We start from the raw sequence: 24,313 nt of genomic DNA, 5'->3' as shown, positions 1-24,313 counted from the left end.
CAATTTTAGTCATTTCGATAAACCAGTTAATCTGAGTCGTGCCTGGGTCGCCACAGTAAACATAGCATTGTTCAAAGTCTAAATCTATCGTCCTCAGCCCAAAGGTAAATTAAAGGCTAGCTTAAGTGATGGTGAAATAAACCATTCGTGTCCCAGCCAAAACGCAATACCAACATTTAAGTTTCGATAGTCAATGCCATAACAAGCTATGGGCAAGCGAAGAACCATTTTTAAATATAAAGTTAATTTCTAAACCTTACCCTAAATGAAAAGTATACTATGCTGTTGAGAAGAGGTGCAGGAGTAACACTGAAGGGTTACATTCACGAAAAAAATTAGTCACATTTCAAAGACTGCCTTGCCTACTTAGTACACTTCCACCCAACACTTTGCCTCGCTGCGTCTCTGTCCTATCTGGCTATGTCGGAGGTGGACAAACACAACAGACCCATACACTTCATTAAGATCAGTTCTCGTAAATCAATAACAAAGAACATTGAAAATCCTTACCTTCGCAAGACAGGCCATGGGAAGTGACTCCAGAGAGGCTTTCTCTGCACACGTTACAGAAGGTGGGCCGGGCGTGGGAGCAGGCGTACCAGTTATGCATCCCTGAGAAATGTTCCACATTAAACTGTGCGGTCTAGCAAAGGAGAAGTCAAGACAAATTTGGAAGAACAGGAGACAGCTATCGCTAAAAGCATTTACACTGATAATTAATGCTGAAATATTTAGCATCTTGGAGAAAAGCATGCAGAAAAATAGTAAGGATTCTAATTACGACAGCAAGTAATGAATATTGCAGAATGAACTATTGTTCAAAATAATTAATATTTTTTTTAGCTCAAATAGTATATCCATGCTTGGTCGAATGGTTTTAAAAGATGCTTTTACAACTGTGCATAATGATATTCGCACGGATAATTCTAAGTGCAGGAAGGCGTGCTTCCTTACCTCATAATGCTCCCGGGACTGCACGGACTTCAACGAGCTGATCCAGTCCTCCATCTCCTTCCTGTTTTCTGCACAGAGTATCAGCCTCCTGAAGGGGGTGATTACCTGAAAGAGGAGGGCCGGAATAAATGACTTTGAATTACAAGTATGGCGCAGAGGTCTCCAAGGACTGAGATCTGATAGGAGCACTGATGATGATATATGCCCATCACTCCTCCATGCAACCACCTCAAGGGCTCCTCTCCTCCTGCCCAGGAGTTCTTCACTGCTCTGATGAAGGTTATTAATAGATCAAGAAAACATCAAACAGGAGACAGAACCACAGAATGTTCGGGTGTGCATTCCTGTAAGTGGGGCACAGCAACAACAAGGTGATGGATGGAATGATTTCATTAATCTCAGCCACTGGCAATCGCTAGGCCGCACTCCAGTCCATCGTTTTTTACCCACTATGCCACCTCAGTATGGAACCGGCCATATACAAATCATTCTTGACCCAGCTCCAATAGGAACAGCCCAGCCTGAACCACAGGCCCAGGTCCTCTCTGAACAGCAACACTAGCAACTCAATACTGGTTTCGCCGTCACTGGGGCGCTTCAGTCTGGTTTAGCTTGGTTCCAGTGGGATTGGGATGTGTCTCAGAGTGATTGCCAGTGGCCAAAATTAATTCAAGCATTCCATTCATCACTTTGTTTTTGAAAACCTAGGTGTGCTAGGTATGCCCAGACCTGGGTTCCGTGTGCACTGTGCCACTGGAACCAAACTATACCTGGCTGCTGAGCACTAATAAGGGCAACATCAGTCCTGGTTTGCTAGTGTTGCGATTCAGGGAGGACCTGGCCTTGCAGTTCGTGCTGCTCTGTTCAAGACTAATTTGCATATGGCAAGGTCCAAACTCAGGAGGTATGAAGGACGGAAAATGGTTTGATTGGGATGCGGCCCAGAGCCACTGCCAGTGGCTGAGAGTAATTGAAGCATTCTATCCATCACTTTATTTTTGATGACGTAAGTGGGGAGGAGGGCATGTGAGTGAAGAGTATGGACTGAGAACACATTCAATGTAGGATAACAGAAATGTATCACCAAAAAACAAAGCACAGAAGCATATGAATTGACACCTTGACAGTCCCAGTCATAACCACATGGCAGCTAATCCTGGTGTGTATTCAACATTTGGAGTGGCAACGTGAATAGGAATTGGCGATGTGAGTTCTAACACAATGAGGGTTTTTTAACAGCATGGTCAGAGCGGCCAGTCGGTTGCTGGAGAGTTTGTGGCACTCATCTGTCAGGAGTACACGTGTCTAGGTTACTTTCAAACTAGACCGGATGACAGTATTGATGGCCATTTCAAAATCACAGTTTTTATTTTTTTCAATGGCAGAGGAAGGAGTAAGGGAATTATACAAGAAGAGTTACATTCGCGCAAGGCACCAGTCTTTTCCCACCCTCTTCTTTAAGATCAAATTCGATATTTCTCCATCCACAGGGTGTACCATATAGTTTGGCTAGATTACCTCAAGTGCTGTGTTAAGGTGTGGCTGCCGGCGAAGCCTGCCTCAGTTCAAAGACGGCTCCACAGGCCATCAAAACATGGCCTGGGCCATGGTTGATTGCAAGATTGATGTCAGCCACGGATCTCAGGACAATAGATTCTCAGACCTGTATAATTAGCAAGACTGAACCAGAGCAGGTCTTTCATCCCAAACCATACATCATCATTTGTGAAGCGTGCCCCAAAGATTTGGGATTCCCAATTATCAGAGAAAGGGAAGCCCCAAAGACCCTATAGATCTGTGGTTCAAGCAAGAAATATTCGGCTTTTCCATAGTTTCTCCCCCTTAACTCCTATGCAGCTCTCTCTTCTGAATGTATTATTTTTTACATATCCATTTTGTGTTAGATCCACTCAGGCTCAATTCTTCAAGGTAACAAAGCACAAAAAAGAAGTCGGTCTACCACTTGCAAACAACAGACTCCCCAGATACGGACTATTCTCTCCAATGCAATACCCTGCTCCCCGCCAAGAGGCAACAGTGATTTTGCCTACTACAACAAATAAAATAAGATACATCTACTGCTCGCTGATTCGGAGTAACAGAGGGCAACTATTTTTTTTCACACCATGAAAAAACGCAGTTCTCATTCAAGATGCTCAATCTAGTTATGCAGAGAGCTGATCGCACATTTTTCCAATAGCAATGTTCGACAGCTGGCAATTTTGAGAAAAAAAGCAGCATATAGAAGTTTGAACCAAAAAAAGGAAAGGAAATAAAATTCGCGTTCAAACAGTATTCCTCGGTCGTGGTCTTGCTGCCAGAAAAACACCAAACAAAGGTTTGTAAAGCTCGTGATAAAATGGGCAATAAAAGTACAAGTTAGGGGAATATGACATTTTAGTCTACACAAGTCATTGAGACCACATGAGAACATCTAAGCAATTTGTCAAAGAAGCTATAAAAGTTGCAGTTTTCTTCCCCTGGTAAAAATAGGTTTCGTTTAAAAAGAAAAAAGAAAAGGCGGCCTGCGACCTCCCTCAGAAACTAGCTTGGAGGGTTGCACTCGAACCCCTCCCGTGAACCCAAGGTCTCGCTTACCCGTGCCCCCGTAGGTGTTGCGCTTAATTGATGCTCCGGAGTTTAGACTTAACAGGAGGAATACATTGCATATGTTACAGGTGTAGTCCTCAAAAAAGATTCATGACCTAAAATCAACATGCCTAAGTACTTACATGCTTTTTTGCACCATCAGTTTCACCTTCTGAACAGTAGCGTAACATAACATGATGACCCCCCCCTCCCCCTTCCCCTCCTGTGTAGAATGTGAATAGGGGTCCCTGAATGTCCCATATCTCACAATGTTTATTGGCATTGGGCTAAATATGAGGTCTCCTAAAGGTTTGAGGGGTCCCATATGGGTTGAAGACCCGTCCCGCCCAGGCTGCAGGAGCCGGCTTCTGAAACGTATGCAGGAGATATGGACTTAACCACATACCAGGGCACTCTTAATTGAGGCGCCTAGACTTTTTAGGTCTCGCCTGACCCAGCGCATGCGCTAGTCTGGCGAGACTTATTGAGAGGGCTCCAAAAAGTGCTACCAGGCCAGCCACACGACCGTTTTGATGTTTGATCGCAATCACTTTCCTTTCGCAGCCGCACGGCCGATGGGCATAGCCAATAGGTCTCGCTTTTGGGACCTTATAAGTATTTAGTTATGCAACTGTTGCATGGCTATACACTTATAAGGTCCCAAAGGCGAGACCTACTGGTTATGCCAATGCTTGTTGTTAATAACCAGTGTTGATGCTTTGTAGCTCGACAATTATCCGGCGTCACCATCTCAGGAATCACGCACAGGCCACATCACATCCACAGAGGATTCAAGCAAACTGACATGTGCCAAAAGTACTTAGCAGAGGACTCTGCATGAAAGTTACCTGTTTAAAAGAATTAGTGTTAAAAAGCTGTCTCCAGAAACCCATCGGAGTTTGTAAACACAAACCATAGGAAGCTGTCCTGCAGATTTAAGGTCCAGCGCGAGGACACTTTCCCACTAGACCCGTTTTGAAATTGAGTGGAACCGAATAGTTTCCTCGCAGTAAGGCAGTGATTATCTCAGCAGTTTGTGGAACTAAACAAAGAGGCCATTATTTGACCACCAACAACCCAGTGTCAATATTTACTATAAATTTAGCGTCCTTTATCGGCTGAAGTAGAACACTGCTTCCTTCTAATCATATTTATATTACAGTGTGGGCACATTATGCCCAAATTATCATACTTCCAAAATTATTATATTGAGATTTCTAATTTTATCCCATAGATTTGAAAATATCCACCCTCTGCTTTGTCCCTGCATATTTTCTAGTAAATGGGCTGATGTGAACGATCACTTGCGACAACAGCTAAAGAATGCTTCATCGAGTGAAAGTCCAGTACAAAATCTTACTGATCATCATTAACGAGTGTTGGTTGGAAGTCCCTAGCGTAGTAACCATGTCCCATCCTGGTTCTCGTTTCCTCATTCTGACTAACCAGGCAGCCATTCTTCAACTGAAGGCTGTGACCATGAGTCCCCAACAAGACTCTGCTACGCAAAACGTTTACACCAAAAGTGGTACTATACTGTCAACATGGATTAGGCCAAACACAACATATCAACCGGTTGGTAGCAGCTGATTTTTAGTGGTGGAGTACAGACCTACTGGATTTTTGTGCAAATCTGTGCAGTCTCATGAGTAGACTGCCAAATTTCCGGAGTAAAAGAGGTGATTGTGAGTAGTGGTTTGATACACGAGGTACCAAGTTTGCCCTTGCACAGGGGCGTAGCTTGGGAGCGGGAGGGGGCATTGAGGTGTTACACCTCCTAACAAATTCTTTAGTTAATAAATAGTTGAGTACACAAGTTTTCAGTCGGGTATGTTAAGTGTCTGTCAGATTTCACCTGAGATTTTTAAATACACACTCTTCTCTGTTTTGAAAGTCTTAAAACATGGTTATTTTACAAAATACTGGGTTTTAAGTCCCCCATCACAATCCACACTTATTTCTCTTCCCACTGGCCCTTAAGCCCCCTCATGCACTGCTTCTTATATATTGATTAACATGATATGCCAGCGTGATTGTAGGAACATTGGAAGCACACTTCCCCCCCCCCCCCCTCAGTCTTTCTGACCAAGCTACACCCCTGCAGGTAGGCTTGTTTGTGTTCAACTCCATGTCTGAAGCCAATTCCAGCAGTTGAGAGATGCTATGCCTGAACAAAGCCTAGCAACAGCCCTCGATTGGTCTGAGGGCACCTGATTCCGATACACCTAATCAAGTGGACATTATGGAATCCGCTGCCACCATAGAAACCAGTGTGGCTGTGCATCTTTGGTAGCAATTTACCACAAAACTGTACAACACTTATATGAAAATGCACTTCGCAATGGTTTGTTCCATCCAAATGTTTTAATCACAACTTTACACTTGAAAGGTCAATTGGCTAGGGCCCAACAGATATAGTCTCTGAATGCAAGTTGTCCCTCTTGTCAAATTCATAGTTCGCTTTTTGACTTGGAATTGCCCTGTATATCTGAGCAGAGAAAAGGTGATGCAGGAGGCAGGCTACCTTGGTTGTTCAGAAGTGATGGCTACTGCAGCAGCCTGAACAGAGGAGGAAGACTGCCTGGCTTGTGGATAATCTACCTTATCCCACCCCAGTATCACCTGTTCCTGGCACTACCATGAGGAACTTTACTTTGCCGAGACTTGTCACCACTGTGCAGGACAAGCCAAGATTGCGTCTGAGAAACCATGGTGAATGAGGCGTGAGGAAAGATGTAATTTGGAGACCCTTAAGTAAGAACTTCCCTCCTCCATCCAGTATCTCCAGCACCTGTCTGACATACCCAAGCATATCGCTGCTGATCATCCACTGAACGGCTGTGGCCTCTTTGCCAGGATTACTGCACAGACTCTCTGGTAGCCAATAGAGAACGTTGGTCCCTTTATGAGATTCCACGAGCCTCCATTTTGCTGTGATTCTGGTTACCCAAGCAGTGTTAGTCTTTAAAACAGCTGATTCTGAACCGCATGTCACAGCACCACTAATGTAAGCAGAGAAAGAGCGCAATATAAAGAGGGAGAGGATGAGAGGGAGATTTATGCACAACATAGTAGATGTCAGATCACTGTGGTCCCCATCCAGTGGCCAGCGTAAACAATCCTTGTGTGAACTTCTCTACAAGACTAAGTAATACTAGACTGTCAACACATTCTCACAACAACCCTGATTCTGCATTTTGACTAAAAAGAATTTGTTCTAGAGAACTGTATTCCTGTTTTAGGAATCTGAATAGGTATGGATAATGAAAATCAGATTAAAAGCAGAGGGTACGGAGTATCTAAAGAACTTTATTCAGAAGTAGCTAATGTGATGGGGTTTCCATAGTTACTAGGCATTTTTTGTTAACATAATTAAGCATTCTTTTTTTATAAATAATTAACAATGCCTAGACATTCTATTTATTGGAAGATATACATGTGCTGGCTGAATCTATAGCTTGAACCGCAAACCAAACTTCAGGTGTAAGTTTATGGTTCAACCTTAATACATCTTGAAGGAGGAAGATCAAAAGGGGAAATACTTGAGAACTCAGCGAGCTACAGTCTTATCTGAACTCCTTTTTTCAAAAGCAATAGCAATATTTGTCATTAGGATTGCTTAAATACCCTCAAGTTCACAAAATCCCCAGAGAACTGGGCTCACAATAAGGCTGTATGTGATACATCCTATTGGGGAAAAGGGATTGCACAGGATAAGAAGAAGAACACGGTAGTGGTTCTCATTTTGTTTGCAAACCCGGCAATGGGTTGTCATCTATTTGGAAAATATCTGTCAGGAAAAACATTTCTGTATTTTAGAGAATGCACTTTAGCAATGGAATTACTCAATGGAAGCAGATAATGCTACATTTAATAGAGTAGGATAAGCAGCTTTGCCACTGGTGTGAGCCTTAATAGTATTCTCAGTAGTGTCTTGCGAGTTAGCAATGACTGAACCTTTTGGCTCCTGATGGACTTCGTATAGCTGTGCCGTAAATGTTATAGTGGAATGAAATGAAGGCTGGTTTAGATTCGAATGTTGAGTTTGCAGTTACACGCAGACGAATAAAGACGTGTAATACTAAGCTCCGTGTGTGGTGTATCACTGGCGGGTACCCAGGCTGGGGAGGACGCTACAATTGGCAACGAGATAGGAGATCAGTAACCCGAAGATCGACAGTGCTCTCCCAGAGAGTTTGCCGCGGTCCAAGCAAACAGCTCCTGCATGCCAAATGTCCAGTCGTTTAAAGCACTGAATCGACACAATGCATGTGGAGTCAAAGCGCAGCTGCAGCCGCTGTGAAGCAGTTGAAGATAATAAAAGCATTGCAGAGAATATACACATCATTTGTTGAGAACCTGCTAGTCAGGCCATACATAAAGGTATTGTGCTGCCACGCAAGATACAGTCATACGTTATACGGAGTGTTAACGCTGAAGGCGGATTCAACCTGGATTTCAAAGAGCAGTCATTGTAATTCGAAAATTACAAAATAATGCTGTGAACAGAAGTGCTGCAAGGTGGAGATCAACCAAGTGTCAGAAAGTGCAAACTGACGATCAGAAAAGAAGAAATTATTGATTTACCAAACCCATTGCAGAGTCAAAGTATCACTGCACTCAGTGAAGTGGTTCAAAGAGACGTGCCCAAGGTTGTGCTTAATGAGCTGTCCATACCTGAATTGGCCAGTCACCAAAACTGCAGAGTGAGGTGTAGAACAACTTTACACGTCTTCGAAGAATAAATAGCCAGGGCCGCCTCTCAGAATAGTGACGTTTTTCAGATGGCATCTAAGATAGATGCAACGTTTCCAGTCAGTGTCAAAGACGAAAAACCAAGGCCAGCATGTCACAAGGCCACAGACAGTTTACACAAACAAGCCCACAGCGGTCCTCAAATAGTGTCGGAAAGAAGGCTACTTCCTGCCTCAGTAAGTTCCACACTGGTCTACAACACTGCTGTGTTCATGAAACCACCACCACCTTTTGATACTGCCAAAAAAATGTCTATAGATGGATTGTTTGGATAGAGACATTTGATGATTTAATTGATGCGCATGAAGAGACTAATAACAAAAATATTATCAAGTATCTCAAAAATGTTGCTGGTGTAAAATAAGTCATAAAGATAATGCTGCAAACTGACGAAGAAGTCACATACCGTCAGATTGAAAAAGTTTTGAATCTCAAGTTTAATCCAATGTCCAATGTTGATTACGAAAGATACATTTTCAGTCAAGAACGAAAGAAAGTTGGTGAAAGCACTGATGAATTTGTGGAGAGACTCAAGACACTCAAACACCGTAAGTTCAATTCATTTAATGATAAAGCAGCTATACATCTTAAAATTATTCTTGGATGCTTGTCAGATTCATTCAGACTACAAATGTTGAGAAAAACTCTTAGTCTGTAGCGAGTATTAATGGCTGCCAGAGCTGATAGACAAGCTGCTGACATAGGGCCGGAGGTGCCCAGAATGAATAAGTCATGAGTGTGAACAGTAAGCCAAAACAAAAGATCGAAGAACACAAAGTGATTTCTACTCATAAAAAGAAGTCGTTTCGTAAAAGAAAGTTGTGTTTTAGATTTGGATTTTCATTTCCATATGAAGATAAATCTCCTGCAATTGGACAGGTATGTTAAGGATGTGGGAAGGAGAACTATTTTGTGATGGTTTGCAAAGCAAAGGAAAAAGTAAGTGTCACGGCACAAAGACAAAATGGCCACCAGAATGTTCTAGAAGCAAAATTCAACACGCATTTAACGAGGCCAAGAGGCGACATCTGTTAGGACAAATTGACACTGAATGCGGTTGTTTGTCATCTGAATCACTGTCAAATAGTTCTTCTTCATCAGTATCACGTGAAAGTGAAGAAGATGGTTGTGCTATGTTGATAGTTACCTCAGAAAAGCATACGCATGTGGGACTGACTGCATGTGAAGAAAAATGTCCGTCAAAGAAAAGTCGCTATGCCAAAGCACTAAAGTCATTCAAACATTGTCCGAAGAAAACACTGAAAGTAAATGGTTGTTCGATACCTTTCATCATCGATAGTGGTGCTTCAATAAACATTATGCCTGAGAAGAAATATAATGAATTGTCTCCATTATCAGAATTTATGCCATCGAAAACCAAAGTGTATACATGGGCTGTATCTACGCCCTTAAAAAGTCAAGGTTCATTTGTAGCGACAATGAAAGACAAGAAAACAAAGGTGCAAGCACACATCCATGTGCTTCAAGGAACAGCCTTAAGTGCCTGTCTTCTCAGGTTCGGCACAGCTGCCGATATGGTGCTAATTTCTGTAAACTACAACATGAATGTTCACCACGAAATAGTAAGTCAATTGCCTTCACTGTTTCATGGTTTAGGAAAGCTTAAGACTATAAAAGTAAAGCTGCATATTAATGAGGACATCCGTCTTGTTCTTCAAAGACAGAAGAATTGCTTTTCATTTACAAGATGCTGTTGAAAAAGAAATTGAATCATTACTTAAGCATGATATCATTGAGTGTTCTACTGGCCCCATGCCGTGGGTTTCGCACATAGTGGTAGTGCCCAAAAAAGGACAGTGAAGGAGCTGTACATGCATATACATTGGCATGCGTCAGGCACACAAGGCAACTGAATGAGAACGCCATCCAGGGCCACAAATTGCTGACATGATAACACAATTAATTGCTGCGAAGGTCTTCTCTCACCTTGATGTGAATAAAGGTTGTCATCAGTTGGAACTTGAAAAAAACTGCAGGTACATTACAACCTTTTCTACACATGTTAGTCTGTTTCGATATAAAGACTACATTTTTGTGTGTCATCAGCTGCAGAACTTTTTCAAGACTTCATTCGACGCATCATGCAGCTTGTCATGAATAAGTTCAATTAAAGCAATGACATATTGGTTTTCGGAGGTACACAAAAAAGCATACTTACTGATGCAGGTTTGACTTTCAATGCTGATAAATGTGAATTCCACAAGACAAAGCTAAAGTTATTTGGCCATATCTTTTCAGATTGGGGTATGACAACCGATCCTGCTAAAATACAAGCGCTGTCAAAAGTCTGATCCCCTCACAAGATGTTTCTATGGTGCGTTCATTTCTTGGCATGGCAATCTACTCTTCCAGATCTATACGAGAATTTACCACTGTAACCGCTGCATTGAGAGATTTAACGGAAAAAAATGTTTCATTTTGTTGGTCACATAAATGTGAGAAACGTTTTATGAAAATCAAACAAGCCATTGAGAATGCTACTGAAATGGCATATTTCAATCCGAAGCTTCATACAGAGGTTGTTGTCGATGCTAGCCCAGTCGCGTTAGGCGATATCCTTGCAAAGCATAGCGGACACTCGAATGCTCAACGGCATGTGCAAGTAGGAGTTTGTCCCAAACAGAACGTGCTTATTCACAACCTAAAAAAGAAAGTTTAGCCGTGGTATGGGCTTGTGAACATTTTAATGTATTCCTGTACAGAAAGCTTTTTACGCTGGTAACTGATCATCAAGCTTTACTAACTATATTTGGCAATGCAAAGGCTAAGATGCCTCCTCGCATTGAACGATGTGGACTACAATAACAAGAGTTCAATTATAACGTTGTCCATAGTACAGGGAAGGATTAGAACCCTGTTGACTACTTTTCCACAGTGCCTATACAAGGTCATGGTGCTCCATCCAAGACCGCTGAAGCCTATATCAATTTCATTGTAAAATCAAACACACCAGCTGCCATTTTGTTAGCCCACATTATCACTGCCACAAGACATGAAAGTGATATGCTAAAATTGAAAGATATAATTACACAGTCATGAAACCAACACTACCTCTCACCAGTGATGGTGAATATCAAAAACACAAAAATGTCAAAGATTAAGTGTCCATAACTCAGGAAGGACTTATACTGCGAGTGTCGAGAATCCTGATGCCGGAGAGTCTGCGACAGAAAACAATTTAAGTGGCCCACAAAGGAAAATGCGGAATCGCTGCCAAAAATGAGCTATTTGGGACTGAGTCTGGATTCTGTATCTCGATGAGGGGGTTGAAAAAGAGTTAAAGACCTGTCATCTCTGCAACTGCCTTTCTACAAAAGTTACTCAACACACCTTAAACATGTCAGAACTCCTGAAGCATGGCTGGGAGAGAGTAGCCATTGACATTATCGGTCCACTTGACAATGGACATCCCCTGATGGTGACTGTGGACGAATACTCACGATTTCCATTAATCGAGGATCTCTCATCTAACACTCAAGACCGATTCATTGAGACTAGATGGCATCTTTGCAACATAGGGTGTTCCAGCCATACTGAAATCAGACAATGGCCTGCCTTTTAACAGTCAAGAGTTAAAATATTTCTTATAGCATCTGAATATAAAGCATCAGAAGAGCACACCTATGTGGCCGAAGGCCACCAGACTTGTCAGCATTTTATGAGTACGCTAAAGAAAGCAGTGCAGGATGCAACTCTTGAGAAGCTTGATTTGAAAACTGTGTTAAACTCTACCCTAAGAGCTTACCGTTCAAAGCCTCACTTGACCACATGTGAAAGTCCTGTGACACTGCTGTTCGGGAGAGCAATGACAACCAAGTTACCTCAGTGGACCAATCAAAAAAAGAAAAACAAGAACGCAACTTGTAAGAAGGTCTTGGTTCATAAACAAAAGATGAAAGCATATGCTGATAAAAGACGACATGCAAAGAACATGGTCTTTAAGAAAGGAGATCAAGTGTTCGTACGCCAGAGGCGGAAAAGAAAATGTGATGCTCCATTTGATGCAGAACCTTTTTCAAGTGGTGTCTACCAAGGGACACATGGTGACTGCCCTGGGAAGTCTATTACCAGAGACTCTTCTCACTTTCGGCGTTTAACTTATCGTTCATCAGGTTTACATGTAGAGGAGAGACTGATTCTGAAGCACCAGTGACTGCTGTTGCCTCGCCATCGTCAACACTGATCCTGGACACTGATGGTGATAGTTCCCAGTTTCCATTGACAAGATCGGGACGAACCAATAAAGGGCAAAAGAGATTGATTAAAGAGATTTAATGTACATGTATATATATTTTGCAAAAAAATATATATTTTCATTTAACAGAGGGGGGAGATGATGTATTGTGCAATAGCAATGACAGAACCCTTTTTGCTCCTAATGGACTTTGTAGACCTGTGACATAAGTGGTAGAGCGGAATGCAATGAAGGCTGGTTTAGAATGTTGCGTTTGCAGTTCCACACAGACTAATAAAGTTTAATACTAAGCTCTGTGTGTAGCGTAGTCATTGGTGGGTACCCAGGCTAGGGAGGACGCTACATTCTCTATTTCATGCTTTGTAATTTATGACATAAGTATCTAAAAGTATAACGAAAGCATAGGCACTGGAAAAAGTGATGCTGCAGCACCCCCAAAATAACAATGCTGAAGTTCAGAAGGTGAATGAGCAATAAAGATGCTTTTAAACTGTCTCTTGTCATTGCGGTCAAGTCGGGTTTCAGTGAATATTTGCACATTGCCAAGAAAAGGTTCTTTATTTATTTTGATCCTCTTATAATATTTGTTTCCATTACATTGTCAGAATTTTAAAAAAGGGCTTCATATGTGTCTTCCCAACTGCTGATATATTTTGAAACATTTGTACAGTTAACTTTGTTGGCAATTGAAAAAAATTAACATCCTACAGCCCTTGTTTTCCACACTCATTAATATATTTCTAAATCATACTGCCAAATATATTTGCAACAGTGTTCTCCGAAATGCGCCACCAGCTACATACTACAGCCTTACCAAATGGGCGAGGCTCATTTGCTACATTTGTTCTTTGTATGATGCTTGGATTTTCTCAATCCCTAGGATTTCTGTGACGCAACCCTGATGGCGGCACCTACACTGTGAAAATTGATCAAGTACAGCTGGGTTAGGGTCACTGACTCAACGAGTCAAAATATCTAGAGATCTCTTGGCCACTGACTTGCCTTCAGGTCAGGATAAACTGACAGCAAAAATAAAAATACTGCTGGGATATTCTCTGGGCTGTGAATCATCGGTGAGCTGCTGGCATCTCTAACTTTAGCGATTTAATTTTAGTGTTCCTTTTGTCAAGTCTGCATTGCAAGAAGGCTCCTGGTTTTCTCACCAGTTTCATCAGTTGTTTGTACCTGTGATATAGAACAGTTTTATTTGTCCTTCTCAAGAAGAACTCCTTCAGCTGCTTTTATTTCCAATACATTTCTTGTAAAAATCCAATGTGTAAGTGAATCATTTCACTCTCTGGGAATATATTAGATGCTTATGTAGGCTGTGTAAGTGCCCCAAAGATCAGTGACATGCATTGAGCCTGTGATAAGCTCAAACATTTGTTAAAAATGCTTATCCAGCTTACTTCTTATAGCCGAATTCCAGGGAAGCGATTCCATTTGCACATCTCTTCTGTCAATTAGTCCACCAACTTATTTTGTTGTGAGCTTGTGCTCAACTATGCACTGTAACTGGTAGTACTACTACACAATTTACTTTTACTGAATTCGCAGACTGGTGATTGATGAAAAGCTCAGTCGGGCTTGTTGGTATTCCAACTCACTGCCGCTTATGCCAGCAGCGGTGATTTAGCTCACAGAGTGATTCTGCTATAAGTTAAGCGAGCTTCTAGGTGTTTAAAAAATGTGGAGTAGATCTTTTCTTTGTCCTGCAGTGCAGCACGAATGCTCGGTTCCAGCAATTTCACAGGTTAGCTCTCTGCAGCGACAACAGAACGTTCCGGTTTGACTCATTTCAGGAGGTTCCAGGTTTGCCCTGCATTGTTGGCAAAATAATTCTGCTTGGTCTACATAATTGTATACAACATTCAAATGCCGACCGACACTTTAGAAAGGGATTCACTCTGGGTCACCCAACTGCTTCACTTTAAAATTATTCAGTTATTTTTTTACTAGAATCACTGTCTATGCTGCTGGTTACCCTCTCACTTGAACAATTTACCGAGAACCATCTGATCCACAACACTCCTAGTTTTCCTGCAAAAGAACCTACCAAGTCACCTACCTCTTCCTTCTATGCCTGGCCTCAGGCATAGAAGGCCTATGACCCTGGGGTGATTGGTGGTCTACATGTACATGCACCATTCGGGATATGGTCCTTGTGCTCCTTTTCCTAATGCGACATTACTTCTCATTCCAGTCCTCTCTGACTTTTGGAGCTGCACTGTAATTTTTCAAGATACCTCATCATTGTGAGGCACTCCACAAGCAACTTACATATCTAAATAGAATTCATTACATAAACAACCTAAATACAATCTTCTAACTCAGACCTAAATGAGGAAATTAAGTGGGAAAGGGGTAGGTCTGTGCAACAAAATGGATATTATATTAAAGATATAGGTGACCTTAAATAATCTGCATTATTTCCCCATCCTGGATTTACCGTTGAGTGGCGTCCTTATAACTCTGAGGACAGGCAAATACCAGGAACTACATGTTTTGGGGACATACCATGGTGTAATCTGCGATTCTCCGTTGATTCTTGCTTGTTTTTCCACGTGTTCCACATGGAGATTTATCCTGCTTTCATGAGCAGAAAAGTGTGAGTGAACCACCACAACTTGGAATCTTGATAGGACCAGTAACTGAGCGAAACAATAAAACTCTACATATTAAATATTATTCAAACAGGGAGGTAAGAGAGATTCCATTTTTCTCATGGAAAGGATTTCCTTTATCAATGAAAATTTATGTTACAGAAACTCTACTTATTTTAGGAGGGAATTTTTAGTAGGACCCCCAAATATTTTGCTAACTCTTTTTAAGTTCTGATGTCTCCAATCTTAAAGTGCCTCCTGGTAGGTACAGTCCTGTCCAGGAATGGTTCTTGACAGAAACAAGTGCATTCGAGGAGCAGAAAGTGCGAACACAGACTAAATGAACACAGAATAAAGCTGAATCTAAAGGCAAGTTTTAAATAGAACTTGGATCCACAGAATAAAAGAGGATCATCTTTTACTGCAAGGAGTAAGAAGTGTGTACATAGGTTGTTTGCTGCCGGCTGTAGGTTTTACACAAACTATTCTACTATGAGAAATGGAAATGGAGTAAATAAAATGGCGTCTCTGGGCATGAAATGAAAGAAAAATCAGCATTAGCGGACGTAAAAATGTGGAATGTTCTTATTGTTTTCTTTCTTAAAGCATCAAACTTTCTATAGTACTAGTAACCTGTTAAGGTTGATGTGCATGAACATGACAAAATAGCTACACAATAATGCCAGAGAAAACGCTACATAACTTACCTTTCCTTGCAACATAATTTAGACCCTTATTATGCAGAGTTTGGCTAGCCACAAGCCTTTGTTTCAGCCGCTCGTGTAATTTTGTAGCCATGCACCCCACTTACAATTCAAGATAGAATTGTAAATAAAAAGAAAATAAAACACACAAAACTGTTTTTGTTTTTAAAGTAGGCAGGTGGGGAGACCAGAAGCAACACACGTGAGGGGGGGAATGGCGAAGCAACAGGGAGGGGGGTCTGGATGAAACAGTACAGCAACATGGGAGGGGACGTGACAGCAACAGGGGATGGTTGGAAGGGGCGCGAAAGCAACAGGGTGGAGGGTGGCAGTGAAAGAAACAGAGGGTAGGGAGAAAGCAACACGGAGGGTGCATGTGGGGGGAAGCAATAAGGAGAAGCAGGCAGGCAAGCACAAGAGGGAGAGGTCGGGGGAAGCAGTCAGCAACAGAGAGTGACACGGCGTGGAGGGGGAGAGACGTATACAAGGAAGATGGCTCGAAAACACACACACTCTAATGGAGTGCTTCAGCCCAAACAACAAGTAATACTTGAAAAGCAAACAATGGAAGCGGTGATGACAGCCAGTCAAAGAGATTGTAAAGAGGCAATGCTCCATGGCAGGGACAAACACAAAATTGACAAGCTGGGGCACGATTAAGAAGCAGGCAAATAAGAGTGATGATGAAAGCCCCAAAAAAATGTTAAGCATGGCCTGTTTCCCAGCCCTTCTTCGGTTTTCTTGCTAGCTACAATAGGTCTCCAACAGGCAGCACATGGGATGTCTAGTGACTCAACCTATAAAGGCCGTCCATGGATGTCAACTGAGTGTAGTCACGAGAACTACCCTTGCCAAACCCTGAACCCTGGTCATGAAGGAATCAAAAAGACCAGAAAGTGCTTTCAACGTACGGCCCTCAGCAGCAAACAGGAAGCTGTGAAGGGAATGAGGAGGAGACACGAGTGTGACATATGACATCACTAGTGGTCAATGGCTGCTCAATATCACGTTCACTGGTGAATAAAAGTTTATGAGGCCCAGTCAGACTATCTAGTAAAGGCATGCTGCACCAAATAACACATTACACTTCTAAGAACCTTTCACACTGATCTGTGAGATTGAGTGCCATGAAGCAGAAAACAGCCACTTATTGTGGAGTACAAACCCACTGTAACACAATGAGATCACTGCATTGCCAAGCTCAAACCAGAGACTCAACGCAACATGAAAACTACAAGATCTGCTTAAGGGGACAGCCCATGACTGTACCTCATGGACGCTGTGTTCAGAGTTAAAGCCACAGACGTTTACACCAATAGTGGCAGTACACTATTCTGTATATAAATATAGGTCCCTGTAGCGTTCATTCTTGATGTCAAAAACTGCACTGAGCGTAGGCTGTGGGCGATTGGGGGACGAGTCCATCAGAACGTTTGACTTTCTTCCTCTTCAATGATCCCCTCCAAAGAAAGTATATTGGCAACTGCAACTCTCAACTTCTACTAATATCCGATTCTTGGTTGTCCTCAAACGTTGGACTCAATACAATTGGATTCAATACAATGTTTCAATTGTGGGACAAAAACGAAGTTACAGAAGACACTTTAACACCCCCACACGCACACACCAATCAATACGAAGTAATAGCATGTCCGGCACGTTACAGTGTTTAAGGGAGAAACATAATGACTGGGAATGAGTGGAAACTAGGATCTCTTTTAACTGGACACAACGCGGAAAATGAATACTTAAAGAGGTGAAAACTAGTCAACGCCAATCAAGATGGATTTTGTTTCTAGATATCAATATTCTGCAGTATTTACAGATCACGTGACAGGTGATGAGGCATCTGCAACCTAGATGCAAGATCTACATTGGGTGTTGCCAAGATGCGATTTGTGCAGTGCATGATGCTGTCCAGATGTCGGCTGTGCTGTGCATTATGCACTGCAGCCACTGAGATGCTGCAAGCCCAGAGAATGCATCCAAGTAGTCTTATGAACCCACACCGCAGGTGTAGCCAGTCATGTAGGCAGCCTTGCTGCAGTCATGCTGGGGAGATAGCGCTAATGGACACAACTGAACTAAGGGCTCATGACCTGAAGGAAGTCTTTCCCTTCAGCAAACCCTTACAGATCTCAAAGTGAAATAACAAAATACGGTGCACGAATGCTCGTCTGACTCTAGAAGGATAATGGACCCGATGTCCATTTTAGGGTCAAGCAGAAGCAATCAGATTTTTAAGAAACTCTAGCAGGAGTGTTGCCTCATTTCTAGAACCTACTGTAATATTCGAGGTGCTGCCATAGTCGGAGGAGCCCCCACTTTGCCATCCACAGTCACAGTCTGGGCAACACTGTAGGCTCTGACAGCACTGCCTCCTGTTTCAACATAGTGATAGCCTTGTATAAAGAGCATCACTATAAAAGGCTATAGGCGGCTCCTTTGCAATTAGAGTGCTGGCCTGTGGCATCTATTCACCCAAATTACAAGGCTTCTGAAAACTCTTGATGTTGATACCAGATATTTTAGCAAATCTGAAAAAACCCTTCTTCAGCACAGTATGTGGTAACGCCGGATATCAATTTTTGTGGTTAAAAGATACCCAGTGGTGCGTTCCAGAATATATATATATATATATATATATATATATATATATATATATAGAGAGAGAGAGAGAGAGAGAGAGAGAGAGAGAGAGACAGAGAGAGAGAGAGAGAGAGCGAGCGCGAACATTGCTCAAGGGGCATAGGAACACTTTACATGAGCACCAGATTAAATATATAAGGCCAGAATCATTTTATTTTAGGCGTGGAAGAGATTAAGTAATTTGCTGTAATTTGCTGGAGCCAACACTGTGATTTGAACCTGGTTCTCCTGGTCCATAGTCTACAACTCTGGCCACTACGCCACATTCATATTTCACAATTTGTTCGTGAAGGTCATACACAAGTGGGATGACTCTGTAAGATTACTTATATAGTAGGCACAATCTCTGTTGAAATGGATTTGTAGAAAAAAAGCAGCAAGAAGTACTGGAAGATTCACCCGGGGAATACTTGAAAGGCTTTGTTTTAAAAATAGAATTCGGGATATAGTTCGGCACCTTTGGTGGTTCTAGAACAGTTTTCAGAGTGATGGTGCTGACATCAATGTTACATCACTGTAGCCATGGGGACTTTGAAAAATCTTAGCTTCATTCAAAGTGTACCAAATGCATTCAGCTGGAGAGTAATAAGAGTGTAGTATTCAGCTGGTGGTACATTCTGAAGCACTGTCGGAAACTTATTACTAAACATAGTGCAGTAGCGCAGTGTCATTTACAAACAGCACATTTTCCATTGAAATGGCCACTAAATTTGAACAGGCATACAATTTTAAGGATTAATCCATATAGCCCACAATGGTAGTGTGTGGATACCAGGTTTCAGCACATATTTATCATGTGCACATCACTGAGTAAACGCGTCTTGATTTGATCCTATTAAAATCTTTGTTTTCAACACCCAACAGAATTGCAGAAATCATTTTTGCTTTCATAACTGCTGGTATATTCTGACATTTGTGTACAGTTCATTTACAGGTATTTAAATTCTGTTGAGTGTTACAAATCAATTACATCCTACAGCCTTTCCTTTCATACTCCATGTATCCCAGCAAGAATTGTCACAGAATTCACTTTACAAAATCCTCTCACTCTGCAGTCAGAGAAAGAAACGTAAACACCAATAACAACGTTAAAAGAATAAGCAGCAATATGTCAGAAGACTTAGCCTGACATTTGAACACTTTCTTTAAACACACAACAAATTTGAAAAGATAAAGTGTAAAGGCATTTTTATTTATTACTGTTTTGAGACCCACCAGAAATCGGTTAACGACCCAGTTTGGGAAATACTGCTCTACGACATGAAGTCTGGAGAATCTCTTTCAGATAGTCTTCCTTGAGTTCCTGTCATTTGGTGAACCTAAAGATTCCGTCTTCTACACTCAACCTGCCATTCCTGCCCCTGGAGAGTGCAGTTTTTTGGTTCACCATCAGAAAACGAAAGAAGGTTGGTCTCCTAGGACTGAGAGTGTTTCCACAAGTCCCTACAGCCAAAAAAACACAACAGAGTCCCTAGCAGTCGATATCCACAGCATGCTTTCAAAACCCATGACAACCTACTCCCAAAATGCTTGGAGTTAAGGGCCACTGCTGGGCAAGAACAGAGGGTCACCATTCTCGACATCACACCATACAAGCTGACCCAAGGAGTCTATGTACTTTACACCTAGCATCGCAGACTTACAGCATACCCAATGGAGATATTTGCAGTGTAGAGGTTTGTGCCTGTAATTTAGAAAAAGCCTTTTAGTTTGGCCGTACAGTTGCTGCCACTGGCCATCATAAACAGTTATAGAGGCAACTGTGTTCCATATGGCCTTCCCTGTTCAAACAGCTTCCCTCATTTTTATAGCTGTCTTCAGTGCCACTAATAGAAAACCTGGGAGTACCGTCCTGAATTAATGTTTACTCTAAAGCAGTGGTTCTTAACCTTTTGACTTCTGTGGACCTCCACTTAATTACTACTGGAACCCGGGACACCCCACTAAATCATTAGTGGAATATGAGGACTCCCACTGAATCCTTACCGGAAGCCAGGGACCCCAGTGTAAAGATTTTCGATCATGTGAACCTCAAAACAATGCACAAGAAATACAGAAACAAGCATTCCTCAAACAAATACAGAAATGATTAAATATTTTATTTAATTCACAAATAAATATAAAAAAAATATGCATTCGTAAACTCGCGCTTGGAACTCCTCTTAGGGTCGACCGGCAGCGGCATTAGTGTGCCCTATCCGGCTATGTGGGACTACTCTATTGGGGCAGATTGTGTGACTGTGTCATCTGTAGGGTCCTCGCCAGGGGTCCATTGCTTGAATCGAATCGAAATAGTAACATGGCCCATTCCATTGATATAGGGTTCTTGCGGGCCCCTCTCACTTCCTCCTCCCGTAATGTCTCCTCCTCTGCCGCCACCCATTTATGTGTCACTCCCACCCAAGCTGCCAGGGGTGGGCCAGTGGGGGATCGCCAGTACATGGCTATGCTGCGTTTGGCCAATAGCATCGCTAGGGAAAGAAAACAAGTCTGCACATTTTGTTGCGTACGTGCTCGGAAGATCCCTAAGGCGCTGGCCTCCCATGTGTTCATAGTGGTAATCCCCATGAGGTCACTCAGAGCAGCGTGAATGCGCTGCCAGAACACTCGAATGATGGAGCAACTCCAAAACATGTGTTGAAAATCTGCGCGCTGCATCTGGGACAAAGGAACTGTGTGTCAGGGTAGTAACGTTGGAGGCGCGCGGGTGTTAAGTAAGCTCTGTGCAGTATGTAGTATTGAATGTTTTTAAAGCGTGCGTTTCTAGATACCTTCTTGGGGTACTCCAGAGCCCTCTCCCTCTCCCTCTCATGAAGCACTCGCCCAATTTCAGTTTCCCATGTGGCCCGCAAGGTCTCAAGTGGCCTGATGGTTAGCTCCCGTATGGCCTTGTATAGCCATGTAGTTAAATGGCTACCCGCTCCCATGTGTAGAATCGTGTGGAGGACTGGCTGTGCGCGCGGTTCCCCCCTTGCAAAGTCGTGATATGGCCGGTAGCTAACTAGTAGTTGACGGTGAAGCAGGAACTGCCCTGGAGGTAGGTCGAATTCATCCACCAGACTGTGGAAGGGTCGAGGCTGCCCGTCCTCGAAGAGGGTTTCCATCTCTGTGATGCCACAGGATGTCCATGTGCGCAGAACACCACTTGTGTAATAGTGTTCCCGGTTGGGCCATCCTACCAGAGGGAGCAGTGGGGAATACAACGGTGTCCCCGAGGACATACGGTGAATTCTTAGCATGCACCTCCGTGCCACTGCCACCTGGAGGGGGTACACGCGTTTCGGCTTAGTGCCGGGGATTGCGCTTCTTTATTTATATACACTTTATTAATCTGTTATTATTATTTATTTTTCTAAGTAGTCGCGGACCCACTGAGTAGGTTTTAAGGACCCCCAGGGGTTCCCAGACTACAGGTTAATAATCACTGCTCTAAAGTACAAAAACATCTGGGAATCACAAACAAAAAGAAACAAGTTATCAATGTAAATGCTGTTTTATTAAAACATGGATGAAATGTATAAAGAAGTTAAAATTAGACTTACTAGTGCAAAGGTAAGTCTATAGTTAGAACACTAACCAGCTATGGCCTCAACATGATAAACAAGAATTAACAAGAGGAAACAGTGGAAAGGGTGATTAATAGTATTGTAAGATATAAAATACAAAAAAATAACCTAATTCAAAGTATGTTATAAATTACAGTTGCCAAAGCAATATAAAATCCCCCGCAACTGGACCTAATAAGGATTAACATAGTGCACATTTCTCTCCATGGTTTGTTCGAATTAGTCACCAACACCAAAACCTCTGCCTGCCACTGCAATCCCTGAGCTTCTGTGCAAAAAATAACTGCCTACAGGTTTTAGCACTGTGTAGTAACAATCCACAATCAAAAGCATATTGACCTTTAATGCATGTTTACTCTAAGTACGTTAGGCTGACCGGCTGTGTCATAACTTTTCATAATAGATCAATCATACCTATGGAATCAAACATACCCTTTTCTAACAAACCAATAAGGCAGATATCATCCACCATTGGCTTGACATCAAAACAGGCCTACTAAAATGTGCACGAAATAGCAACAATCATGCACACATTTATAGAATTACACAGTTGGCAAAACAATACAACCCCTCTCATAAAGGCCAAACAAGAATTATCTCTGTGAAAATATTCTGCTGCTAGGGTGTGTCAGAGGGAGTGACCAACACCAAACTCCTAGAGTCTAGACTACTATGGTAATCTGTACAATGTAATGCATTGTCCACAGCCTGTAACACTGTGATAACAATCCAACGTTAAAGGCCTTTTGACATGAACACATGCTGTTCATAACGAATAACCTAGGCCTACTGCCTGTGTCATAACTGTTTATAATAAACAGATCAGACTTCTGGTATGGGACAAAACATTTCCTATTGCACCAATCGGGCCTATCACCTTCCTCATTGACTTGTCACCATAACCAACTGAGACTTAGTGCATTTGGCCTAACCTTTACCACAGGGCAACCTTCAGTCATAGATTCATAAAATTACAAGTATGCAAAATGTACAGTTGGCAAAGAAAATACTATCTATATTAGCAAAGGCAATACAATTATTATTGCAATGCAAATCCTTTATACCCATAGATTGTCAAACAAAAGCCCTTGCTTACTAAGACAATTTGTGACATCACATGCAACAAAATGCTCATCTACATACCTTAATACAGAGTAATAACAATCCATCCTTAAATGCTCATTGACCGTCCCACGATTTTCACAATAGTCAGGCCTACTGCCTTTATCACAACTTTTCATAATAAACCGACCAGGCCTGTAGCCTTAATCACTGGCTTGCCACCAAAACAATCTCTGCCCTGCTGTATTGAGCATAATATTTCCACAAGGAAAAAAGTGCACTACACATGCACTTTTCAGGGGAAGCACACAGCTTCTGCCCAATCAAATGCTGTACTCAAGAAAAACAACATGTGGGCGGATCCTAAGAACATCTCTCAGTAGTAGTACTTAAACCACGTTTTCTCTTGGTCACATAAGGTCAAGGAAAAGCAGTTTTATCAAGACAAAAAAAAAATTAGGGCTGAGTCTTGGAAATGCCCCCCAGCCATCAAATCTCATTACTAATGGAACAATCTTCTGTTTGTCGCTGAAAGCTCACGATTGCAAAGCTTCAAAGAAAAAATTTGATGCCAAAAGTGAAGTATAGCCATGGCTCCCGTACCACGAGAGGGGTATTGGGTATAATGGTTGCTTTGAATTGTAAATCACATTATGGGATTCATATCAGGACAGGATAATTACTGTATTTGTATGGCTTTGTGTATTGTACATTCATCGCTCTAGGTCCAGAACTGAAGTGTAATGGAGACATTTCCATGCACTGTGCAAATCAGGTGGTTGCTTCATTCTTTTATCAGAAGCAAATGTGTGAGCGATGAATTGTGGTAACAAAATGACCACAAATGGAGAGGTTGTTTCTTCCGGTGGGGGAGGGGAGTAAGGGGGTACAGGGAAGAGCAGTGGCATGGAGTAGATGAGTGATGCAAAGAAGGTGTATGTTGAGGAAATGACCAATACCTACAGAGAATAGGACTATCTTGCAAGATGGGAAGGCCAAAGATCTGAGATGATTGTGAATGTAATAATTATTCCAAAATAATGCAAGGGCATTTGGTTGATAACTGGTCCCAAGGAAGGATGCCGAGACTTTTATTTTGGGTATTCGTGTGTGCATCAAAGACTGAATTTGGAGGCTTTAGTATGATTCAAGTCACGTTTTTGCAGGCGTAGTCCTATCAAGGGTAAAACAAACTCATGAGGGGATCTATGCATT

The 24,313-nt window shown here is 42.1% G+C and overlaps 1 protein-coding gene across 7 annotated transcripts in view; it reads right to left on the bottom strand.

The window, feature by feature from the left end:
- The window catches only part of DGKH (diacylglycerol kinase eta), a 725,438-nt gene that overhangs the window by 286,547 nt on the left and 414,578 nt on the right, over positions 1 to 24,313 (bottom strand). For 6 of the 7 annotated variants that reach the window (XM_085621806.1, XM_085621807.1, XM_085621805.1 and 3 more), the window contains 2 exons: positions 955 to 1,059; positions 511 to 643 (listed from right to left, as the gene is read on the bottom strand). In XM_085621806.1, coding sequence (XP_085477932.1) covers positions 511 to 643; positions 955 to 1,059 — 238 coding nt within the window. The remainder of the gene's footprint in view (positions 1 to 510; positions 644 to 954; positions 1,060 to 24,313) is intronic. The other variant, XM_085621809.1, reaches the window with a different exon arrangement.

Source organism: Triturus cristatus, chromosome 8 (assembly GCF_964204655.1).
Source record: "Triturus cristatus chromosome 8, aTriCri1.1, whole genome shotgun sequence".
Classification (NCBI taxonomy): Eukaryota; Metazoa; Chordata; class Amphibia; order Caudata; family Salamandridae; genus Triturus; species Triturus cristatus.
Note: the sequence above shows the minus strand (reverse complement) of the source record. Positions and strands in the feature narration are given on the sequence as shown.